This window comes from Tinamus guttatus, unplaced genomic scaffold (assembly GCF_059628265.1).
Source record: "Tinamus guttatus ecotype Peru unplaced genomic scaffold, ASM5962826v1 Tinamus_guttatus_pri_ptg000198l, whole genome shotgun sequence".
In the NCBI taxonomy this organism is placed as follows: Eukaryota; Metazoa; Chordata; class Aves; order Tinamiformes; family Tinamidae; genus Tinamus; species Tinamus guttatus.
Window position 1 is genome coordinate 2,904,551 of NW_028288732.1, and position 12,076 is coordinate 2,916,626.

General features: G+C 36.8%; 1 protein-coding gene across 1 annotated transcript in view; it reads right to left on the minus strand.

Moving 5' to 3' along the window:
- NAALADL2 (N-acetylated alpha-linked acidic dipeptidase like 2) overlaps positions 1-12,076 on the minus strand; it is a 212,826-nt gene that overhangs the window by 47,518 nt on the left and 153,232 nt on the right. The window contains exon 11 of the mRNA XM_088523818.1: positions 6,833-6,928. Within this exon, the coding sequence (XP_088379944.1) occupies positions 6,833-6,928 (96 nt within the window). The remainder of the gene's footprint in view (positions 1-6,832; positions 6,929-12,076) is intronic.

Here is a 12,076-nt window from a genome sequence, read left to right on the forward strand (position 1 = left end):
TAGCTTTGGCTTCAAGTAATATATGCTGTTTCTTAGAAATACCAATTACCGTGAATGTTCCAAAAGATGCAGAAATCACTCAAGTCAGGTCTCAACTGGTCACTAAAAGAACAGAGTCTGTATTTTTAAATGTAAGGTTTCCCAATAAAGCAGCTGTGAAATACGTTCTCTTGCAACACGTATTATTATGGAACAAATATATTCTTTCAGTGGTGTGCTGCTTAGGAGCTTTTTCCCTTTTCAAACAAATTTGTATTTGTCCATTAATGTTTGCCAAAGGAAAAATCACAAAGATTACTAATGGGGGCATAATTTACTATAAAGTACAAATTATTTATTGATTTTTGGATACTATAATCAAATTTGTAAACACCGGAATAGAGAGAATTACATTAATATATGAACATGTTATATTATTTCCTGGCTGTCAGTCTTGGCTTGTACCAAGCCTCTGAACACACCAAAAGCTGAAGTTCAAATCTGGCAGGATACTGCTTACCTTCAGAGAGTGGTAAGCTATCAGTCACGGACATACAACACAGGAATTATTTTCCAGAACTTCTATCTCCAAAACCACACATGCCTTTCCTCAGCATGAGCTTTCTACAGGATAAGTTTCTTTCATCTAGTATCCCAGAAAAAAAAAATGACAAGTAGCAAGGATTTTCACATTTTCCAAAGCCATTAGAGCTCAGTAACAACGTACTAGTGCAGCTCTGTAAACAAGGCTTTCACTATTTTGTATTTGGGCAAACAGCAGCAAATATAAGCAGATATGTATCTGAATAAAGCAGATCATAGCATGGCATTTTCAACCTGAGAAAGAACTGAAGATTAATAAAGATATGTCTGTTCTCAAAGAAGAAAAATTCCATTTTCAAATATCCTCATGCACCATTTATGAGGAAATTTTTAAAATTATATTTACATCTTTTAACAAAAAAACCAACTTGTGTGTGAAATACCTTTTTGCAAAGAAAAATTAAAGTTTTCGAAGCAATTAAGATAATCTGTTTTCGTTGCAGCTGCAATGGGGCATACACATGGTCAGCTGGCATGTACCTGCTGAGCACCATTAACTTCCAGCTGAGACGTGTAACTCCCAGGGACAAGTCAGCTCTGACACTCGCAGCTATGAAACCCGACTGCCAGGCAGTTGTTTCGAGTGTCATGCCAAAGACCTGACCTGATTGATGAACTGAATGGAGAGATCTGTCGAGTTCTGCTATAAAATTACTGCCAAAACGTGGGCAGGAGACATGGAGGAAGCTGGAATAAACTTGACATTAAAATCCATGCTATTTACGTTGTGTTTGTTTGTTTTCTTGTATATATTAAGACATTGCGGCTCTGCCAAGTTTAATTTTACTAAGTAAGTAACAGTGAACAATTTAAGGAAGGAAAGATGGCATGGAACAGTGCGTGTTACAAGAATTAAAATATTCATATTTGTCTAATGTGACAAACTAGATCATCTCGGCACCCAGACTTGGATGAAGCTTTTAGCAGACCTGTAACTCCAGAAGGCAGTAATTTCTGATGCATTTTCTAAGCACCCCTTGGGCAATATTCAAACAACAGATGGTATCTTGTATTAAAAAAAAAAAAAAAAAAGTGTGGCGGAGAAAGGCCATTCTCGCCCATTATAAACTGGCATAGCACTCTCTTATCAGTGGAGAAATAAGCTCCAATTTGCTGCAGCAGTGAGCTAAATTAGATCCACCGGTTTGAAAACAGTATCCATGCTCAGGCTGACGGACATCTTCAGATTTCAGTGTGCAAAATTGCTTCTTATCACCACTTCAAGAATAACCAGAATATATATAATCACACTGTGCCAAGAAGCATCATCTTTGACCCTAAATGCCGCATTGCTTTAATTCTTGACATGATATTTAATAATCTCCACGGAACTTTACTGCTATTTTCCAGGATTTCAAGGTCAACATAAAGAAGCATGGTCCCCTGACACTGTATTGTATGGGTATATCCAACTGTAAAGCAACATTAGGCTGCCTCTTAGCACTGTATAATTGCCACAAACCCAGCTATTTATTCGTTTCATTTTTAGCAATAAAATACTTTTAACATGCTCGATTTGGTGAAGGTCAATTTTGATGGCTAACTTCAGCTTTAAATAATGAACCAAGTGCTTGACAGGCTTATTTCCAGAAATCATGTGCTTATAAACTGTAAAGGAAAGTAAGTAGGCAAGATATCTTTAGAAAAGTGTAACTCCTTGAAACTAATGTACTGGAAAAAAACAGTAAAGCAATTCGCTGACAGAAAATACACAGTTGTCAAAACTTTTATTTTGGCAAATGAGTTACTTGAATTTAATCATAGATTTGTGAATGAAAAGGAGTTTGTCCGTGTTGCATCTCCCACGGGGAGAAAAGAAGAGCTCCAAAAACATATCAGCTCGAAAATAAATCCAGCTGAAAGCTGCTGCATTCTGTACTAGTAACATTTGCTGTATTTTAAGCATATATTCACTGGATCTGTTTTTTTCTTATTATATAATGAAATTGTAAAATTCTTCTCACAATAGAAATTCTTTGCAAACAGTATGTGTAATTAATTGAATATAAATATATTCATATATATAATACATATTTAAATAGAGAATTTGCCCTCACCTGCTGAGTACCACAATGAAAATATAAAGATTTGAGAGTAAGGATAGCATTAATAGCACTTAGTTACCTAAATAACAATTGGAAGTTACTTTTTCAAGCATTTTCTTTTGTCTTCCCTTGTTCTTTCACCGTAATTAATATCTAGTTAAACAAGCTCTTTTGAATAACTGAGAGGATTATAAATATCACAAAAAGGTCCAACCATGAAAAGGCATCCTGCCCATTCAAAACTGTTGCCTTGAGCTATTTCAGAGCATGCACGGTAATTCTAGACCATTCTAGTTGATTATTATTCCATTATTGACTATAAATCCTGTCCAATGAAGTTCAGGAAAAAAAAGAGAGCAAACATTGTTTCGAATACCAATATTTTTCCTTTTCAGAGGCAAAACTTCCTATCTTTCTTGCCATTCCTCCTGCCATTTAAAAATAAATAAAGACCTCCATTTTTTATCTTTCTTCCTATGCATATTTCCTTTTGGCAAATTTAGCATTTTCTCAGTCATAACTGAAGGCTACAGCTACCCCTCTTCCACTGTTGCTTCTTCTGTGCACTAGTCTCTTTGTTGTTTCTTTATTTCAACCTCCCTTTCTTTGTTCTTCTTCCTATGTAACCCTCTAGGGAAGAGCAGCAAAGGACACTGAACAAGAACCGAGGAACGACTAGTTAAGCACAGATTCCTCCTCAGAGCAAAGCGAGCTTAGAGAGCTAATGATAAATATAATGACATAGATTTGTGAAAGAAAGTCTAGGATGCCCATCCACTTAAAATCTCAATTTTCTACTCTGTGAACCGTAACATGCAAGTAGACATTTAGTATGATGGAATTGGTCAGCATGATGAAGATGAAGACTAAAACAGGGCAGACATTATAAGCATCATTTTTTAATTTGAGAATCCTTTGATCCTACTCTTTGCTAAATGTGACTTCATCCTGGGGCCTATGAAACACCATATATGAAAATATGGCAGAACCAAGGTACATAATGTTTAATGGTCTTTTGAGTCGCTGTTTGTGCTTGTTTCTGAAAGAAGACCTGTCAATCCATATTTAAAAAGAAATAATTCAGAAAATCTTTGCACATCTGCCATCCATTTGCATTCATCGCCCACATCAGTGCCATGGCAAATTGCCAATATTACTAGTAATCACGTTACTGCTGTATGATCTTCACACAGCTCCATATTTTCCCTTAGAGAAATTTTCTACAATGTAATATATGCATAGAAATGCATTTCTGGGATGAAACATTAAGCAAACATCTGATTAGAAATACTTTGCCTTAAATCAATTCTTCCGATATTTAACTTCTTATATTAAAGTTTCCAGCAACTAGCTTACCTTTTCTCTACTATTCTTCATATTTGCATGTTACAAGCACACAGTTAAATCTAAATGTCATGCCATATATTAGTGCTCTGAAAGACTATACAAATGATTCACTATTTCTTTTCAAAATGTTATATTTCTATCTAAACCTCAAAATATTTTCTCTTTTACCATGGAAACCAGACTGAATTAAAGATTAAAAAACAAACAAAGTTCTACCTTTTAAATTGCTTTAATTTGCCTGTAGAATGATACAGTCAGAGGCTATAAAAATACACATTTCTGAAATAGCTCCCAGATATAACTAAGATTTAACTCTTTAGAAATCTGACTGCAAATGCAGTAGCTTGTTTACACATCCAGGGACTAGAATCAAATGGCGCTCTGAAAGAAGAGAATCTGCCCAAGGAGAAAGTGATCACTCCAGGCAGCATAAACCTGGCATCCGGTGAAAAGCTTGGATTTGTGATTAGGGGAATTTGGGGGATTCCAGCACCCCCAAAGGACTCTGCTGCCATCCAAGTATTTTTTCCGGGCTTTATAAAATTGCAAAGAAAAACATTATACAGCTGTCTTATTAGTTTTAAAAAAGGGTATTTTATAAATAAACACCTTACAATCCTTTTTTAATTTTTTTTAATAAACAATTTAGCTGGATATAATGCAACCTCAGGGAGATTTTATAACACTGTAATGCACCAAGCAATGGGATCAATCCAAGTCTACTAGGGAGAACCTTAATGTTTCAGTTTAGTCCTCTGGCGTGAATTTTCCTGAATTAGCTTGGGAAATTCAAGACGGGAGTTATTTGGTATTTGATTAGGCACTATAATGCTCACCTAGTTTTAGTTGTCTTCTGTAGTGTCTATACACATGGTAATATACACTGTTTTTCATTACTTTCAGATGTCAGCTGAACACATACATTTTCCCCAGCTAATATTTCTCTTTTAATCATTTCCTTTTTAAAAGATATGTTTGATTTCCTGTGCTAGGTTTCTCCTGTGAGAACTGAATGTTCCTCAGTACTGGGGGAACAGAAATGGGATAAAACAGGAATGCAGACTGCAAGGTCACCTTCTTAGGGACTTACAGCTACCTCTTTTCAAACAGGGGCTCATTCAGTGGAGGTTTCAGAAGACACCAAAGGGGCTCGGATGAATTATTCAATCCAAGAGTGACTCAGTCACCAATGGGATACAGTTTTCAGCACTATCATAAAACGTATTTGACACGGTATTCCCAACAGGAATATGAAAGAATAACTGTTGCCGAAGGAAGTTGTGCACACATTTCTGGACATTCATCAAAAAAAAAAAAGGGGGGGGGGGAAGGAGAGATTTCAAATTGAAAAAGAGAACAAAATCTAACACCAGTGTTTGCCTTAGTTACTCTGAAGAAGAGAGGGAGAGGGAATCAAGCAGTAAGGCAGTAACAACACTGTCATCTAAATACAAAGAAGATGAAATTCAGAATACTTTTGCTATTCTAGCTATTTACAAACTACCTGAAGATCAAGTAAGATAAAGAGCACAATATCATCTACTACAGATCTCGCCTGATTGCTCTATTCTTATCATCATTATTAGTCTTTAAAAAAACATTCTTTTTGAAAGCATTCAGGTGCATATTCTGAAAAGCAAAATGACAATATAGCCGTATCACAATGTGATCTTCATCATGTTTTATAAAAGAAACTGTAGCGTTCAATAAATCTACTTTAAATCATTTGTAATTTAAATGGCAAAAAATACTTCAAATTTCTCAAAAGTTTTTCTGTATTAGTCAGCACTATAGAGCATACACTGACATACAGATTATTCAGAATACACACACTCCATCACACACTAATTAGTAAGTTACAAATCATGCAGTAATTAATAACACACATACTTTCCTCAATCTTAAGGAAGAAACTTGGATATCTCCTTTTTGGTCCCCTTGGCATCAAGGATGGCTTAACTACCACCTATTGTATTAAAGAAACATCAGAGAAGTCTCTTCTCTTGTAACTGCTCCTTTAATGGTCAAATTCTGCCAAGATTGGGGAAAAAAAGTGCCTACGAACATATACTACTTTTGGTTTGGTTGTTGTTTTTTTTTTAAACCAAGAACAGTTACTGTGTCAAGTATCTATCTTGTTAAATTTGCACACTGCTGAGCTTTGTCAATTTATTTTTGGTACCAAAATAAGTGTTTCAATAGCAGCTGCTGTTACCACCAAATAAACAAAGAAATCAGCTCATGAGGTCTGATACTTCTGGATCTATATGGATCTATATTCTGGATCATACACACTATTTGAAGTGTATGAAGTTTAAACTTTAACTCATCTGTAGTTTTTCATCTTCCTAGAGTCAGGGCTTACATAGTTTCTACAGCAAAGAGGCAGCACCTCAGAGACACAGTATTTGGGCTGCATTAATAAATAACAAGAAGGGAATATTACACTGGAGCAAGAGAAGGGAGCCAGAACAGCGTCAACATGGATGATAACAAAACTGCTACACCCTGCTATCAAGGGGCTCAATGCCCCACGCTCATTCCAATATCTTAAGCTTAATGTCAGTTATGCAAAATACATTTTAATAGAAAACAGAATCACGTAAAACGAAGAATATATGCACAGATTTTTTTTGACTATGCAAGTTGACCAAAGTAGCCCAAAAGAATATTCATAATCTAAATGGAAAAGCCCACACTTTTAACTACAAAAAAAAAGCTCATGAAAAAGAAGTAATGTCAAAATTACTTGTATAGTTACAATTATATGCAATTATATCATTACAATTACAAGCCAAATTCAGATGTGTCCATGTGAAAGAAAGTACATATAAATGAGATATCTCCATTCTTTTTACCTTAGCAATGGTCTCATGCAATCTGAAAGATGGATCCAACTCTTCAGCTTTTGTTGGGTGTACAGGAAAAAGAGCCTCATGGAGAAAGTTGGAATTCTATCAAAAAGAAATGAGAGCACTATTAGGATTCCACATGCATTTATTTCTTCAAATGCTTACTGGATTTTGTTCAGAGATTCAAAAGTCTTCAAATTATTTTAAGTTTTGCTGATTATTAGTCTTTCTTTCACTGATATAATTAACTCATTCCAAGTCTGCAAAGAAGAACCAAGAACTTCTAATGACTTGGTTTTCTGTTGTCTTTGTATTTCCCTGAGAAGGAGTGAATTTTGCCTAGAGGAAGGAGAAAAAAAAAATTATAAATTTAATTCTTTTCTAGGCAAAAAAATCACTTGTATTAATCACATATAGTCACGTATACTAAATGAGTTATGATTTAGTCTTCAAAAGAAGTCTAGATCTAGTCTTCAAATACAATAATCACAATATATGCTTTTGTATGTTTTTATCTTCTTTAATAATCCTACTTCTGTATACAGCAATTCCATCTACATAATTTAGCAGATTCTTTGCATTCACCGCTTTTTAACACCAGGTATCATAGAATTGTAGAACACTTAAGGTTGGAAGGGACCTCTAGAGATCATCTAGTCCAACCCCCTGCACACGCAGGTCACCTAGAGCACGTGGCACAGGACTGCATCCAAGCGGGTTTTGAAGATCTCCAGAGAAGGAGACTCCACAACCTCTCTGGGCAGCCTGTTCCAGTGCTCTGGCACCCTCACTGTGAAGAAATTTTTCCTTAAGTTCCCGTGTTCAGTTTCTGGCTGTTTCCTCTAGTTCTGCCGGTGGCCACCACTGAAAAGCTAAGCAACACAAAACCAATCCCCACACCTCACAGATGCATAAGTTACCATATATGGGATTAATTTTGAACTCATATTCCTAAATCTGGTATAAAAGCCCAAAAACTACACTAAGAAGAAAAGTTTTCTCTGTGTCGATATAAGCCACAGTTATTCCAGAGACCAGCAAGAGGATATGCAAGTACATGACTACCACGACATTTAGTCACGTAAATTATTAGTTATGAGCAGTTCTTTTACATAATCATACTCTTCAAAGAAAATTCTGTGTTGTAATGCACATCTAAACAGAGATGCAACCAATTCCTCACTTCAGGTCCTGCTCTGGTTAGCATTTAAGTTTGGCATCATATTTTATCGTCTTTTAAAAGGCCTCAGTCTTGCCTTGCCCTGAATCTTATTCTGCATTTTGATGGCTATTTTGGTAGTAAGTCTCAAAGCATCTAAGTATAATATTATTGCGTTTAGCTAAAATATCCCAAAGTCCTTTACTGGATTTCGTATTTAGTGTGCACTGCATTGCGTGCCACACTGAACCACACTCAGGCTTACCAGAGAGGGGTGTGCAGGAGAACGTAAAGGAACTATAAGCCTCTCTGACAAACTTCCACATAGCAGCTCTTCCCATCTGAGTCCTGGGGAAGCAGTCTTGCCCTTTATCTAACAAAGCTTATAAAATCTCCAAGGATGCAGACTCAGGTTCAGATTAAGTTAGCCTAGTCCTAGAGCTCACATGCTGGCTCTTATTGCCATTAAGGGTTTTTTTTTTTTTTTTTTTTTTTGCCTCTACAGGCACAACAGTAAGAATATAAGAAATGTAACCATCAAGAAAGGTTAAGTAGAGAATTGTGAGTCGTGAAATGAATATATTCTGCCAGATTCATAATCATAACATTTTACATATGCTAGTTCAGGAGTTTTATGTAAGACCCAATAAGAGAGTGCCCCAATTCCGAGTACAATTTTTATGCTCTATCAAAATACATATAAAATTGTAATAGCAGCAATAAGAAGCTCTCAACATCCCTGGCCCAGAAATGCCTAAATCATCATGGGATAATAATATGATTCCATCTCCATAAAAATCATTTTGGAAAACATTCAGAGTCTCTTCATATTGAACTCCAAATAAAATGCATAGAAGTCCAGAATGCGGCTAAAACAGTCCTGTTATTTAAGACAAATAATTCCTCTGGGCTAGATTTTTTTTTCCAGACCATTGGACAATATTGACAATATCCTGGAAACACGTCCTGTCCAAATACCAGCTTCCCATGCCTACGAGACTAGCATTCCTCCTGTCATTTCCTGATCTTCAATACTTCTGTCCTTATGCTCCAAAAATGACTCATACCCTGTACAAATAAGTAGTGAAGCTCTTTCTTTAAGCACATTAAAGCTAGCAATGATACTCAGCTCATTCTTCAACAGCCATGAAGCTATTTGCATTCAGAGAGGGCATGCTGTGCAGGAGCAGAATGTTCTGGTCAAAAATAATATTAATACTGATCCTAGCTTTAACAGGATTGATTTGTAAGGGTTTCCCTCCACTCTCTTTTCACTTACTAAAAACAAGCCGTAGGACTGACTGTTTTAAACCTCAGGAAATATGTTTCTCTCTGGTTCCCTCAATTTAGTGGCTTTGTTCTGGTGTGTACAACTTCTTTTTATGCGCCCGAGCTTTGCTCTTTCACAGGCTGGGTTCCAAACCATGCAAAGGCTGAAGAAAAACAGTATTTCACCAAAAAAAAAAAAAAAAAAAAAAAAAAACGTGCTGTTAGCTTCAATTCAAACGAGAGAAGTCAAAAAGGAGAAGAGACACAAACTACCTTATCCTCAGAATGAGCTGGACAACCTATTTGACCCGCAAATTGCTGGATAAAGTGGCAGTACCAGAAATATCACCATAATAAACTACCATAGCAGAAAGCATATTCTAGTTCTCTTGTCTTTTACTGCTATTCAAGCACTAGGTCCAGCAGAGAGAGCTGCACAAATTTGCCAAATAAGAGAAGACCCCACTTTACCCTAAAACGCGTCTGGTAGAGCTATGGGTCTAGATGATGTTTCAGGATTGCTCTCGGCATTTAACAGCAAGAGCAACTGAACTTCCAACAGTGAGCAACAGTGAATTAGCCTGCTCATTTATTCTTTCAGCAAGCTCACACCAGAGCTTTTTTTTTTTTTAATGGCAATTTGCTAAGCAAATTTCTAGCAAATACACACTAAGAAAAAGACATTTTAATCCAAAGCACACTAAAAATAAGTACATTATACCTTAATGTTTTTCACCTACAGCAGGAATTACAGCTATACTTACTCCCCTCATGTTCTCCCACACTCATTTGCTACTTCACTTCTACTTAGGCACTAGCATCATGGAGAATTCGGATGACTGCTGGTATCTTCTCCACTCTTGCCATTGTGGGTGTCAGCCTAGCAGCCTGCTGGCACCAGAGCAGTGACTGGGGTGCAGCTTGGGCCTCGGATGCAGGTCACAACAGGCCAGGAGAGACCTTGGAGTTAGGAGGACTCTTAATGGACCCTTCGTTTTGCCTTTCCACCCAGCAGCTCGGTAGCAACCTACACTCACTTTGCATCATGCGCACAGTGTGCTGCATTTTGTGGAACGGAATAATCTCAGGATGGCATTAATTTATGGAGAGACTTTAGCAAGCTTAGATCACCAAAAGGTTAAAAAGATCCTAAGATCTAGACGCCCAGCTCCCATTCACGTCTTTGAAAACTCCCTCTTTGCTGGTTATTGTCTTTTGTAAATTGCTCTGTGGGTACCTAGCGATCTAAATGGATTAGGAATGTTTGCTCTTCTCAAAGCAAGATATCTTTTTATAATACAGTTCATACAAGCTGTAGAAAAGATATTGCCAATAATCCTTGAATTCCCAGCTAAATGCTTTTTGTTTCTCTGTGAAGCTCTCCAGAAGAGAAACAGACAGGAACAGCATATGTATTTGCAAGCTGGCTCCCCAAACCTCCTTTCTTAACTCATCTGCCTTTCAGAACGATCAGTTAACCTGATCTTTTCAATACTAATTTAATGAAGCATTCTGTGAAATTAGAAAGACATTGATGTTCCACTTTTCAAATAATGGGTCACTTCTGATTAAACTTTGACTGAACAGTCAACTTTCAATCTTCAAACAAATTGCCTCCTTTTCTTTTTAATTTGAACCCAATTTCCTGCTGCCCTCAGGTTTCCAGACAGTAATTAATTGATTTATGAAATGATTAAATGAGGATCGAAAATGCAAAAAGAAAAATCTGAGAACCCAAAACCTGTCTTCTTCTCATTTATTTACGATGAACACTAAAATTCACTTCTGATTTACTAGACTCATTTTCCTAACTTATCTTATCCTTCCCTCTACTAATAAACTGAACAGAATGGCTCACCTTATAAAGGTATTAAATTTGCCATCCCTAGTGTACATAGTTATGGCATACCTTCAATTTATGTTCCAACTTTCACCCAATGCATTTTAAAGCACGAATAAAATCCCACAGCACTTTCAGTGATTTAATGTAAAAGAGTAAATATCAAGCTGTATTTTAGAAATCAGTTTTGCTGCCACTAGAAAAATCAACTTCTACTACACAGTGGGTTTCCTCTGGTCTCAGAACCAGAAATAACTAAGCAGTACATAAACCAGACAATTTGTTTTTTGTTTACTAGGGTGAGGTAATGCTGCGTCTACAATAGCAAGATACTTGCTTGCTTGACCTTAGAAGCTATTAAACTATTTGTTAGGAAACTCAAAGAAGGTATATCTAATAACTCCTTAGTAGGCTCTCAATCCACACCTGCTTACAGTTTTCTTGCCTGCTGAAATCTCCCCAGCGTTTCTAAAAGCAATCACCTCTCCCCTTCAACCCACAGAACAACACACAGCAGCTCATGTCAAGGAACATGACTGGTTTCCTCCAAAAGGTCTCGAGAGCTCTCCAAGCCCACGTACTACAGTGCTCAGAATCACAATCAACCTGGAAAATGAGTCCAGGTGGAAAGCAGAACTCACCTGCACAGCACACATCACAGAGCTGTACTAGTACCCCAAAGCAGTCACCAGACACCCAGGCATCTACAATTGCATGAGGAATTGTCTGCACTTGTATTTAAGCGCAGCACCAAAAACCTGCCATAGCACAAAGGAGAAAGACACATCAGAAGAAAAGATAAGGTGAGAGGAGTGAGCAGAACAAATAAACCTCTGAAATCTGCACTGCAGGCTCCTACTAATTCCTTCTTCCATCTTACCCTAATTCAAGCAATTGGTGTGCTGGCAGCAAACATACAGTCATATTCCTTTGTAAAACAGGTGTTTCATCTCATATCTGCTAAAAGGCCATCTCTTCTCCA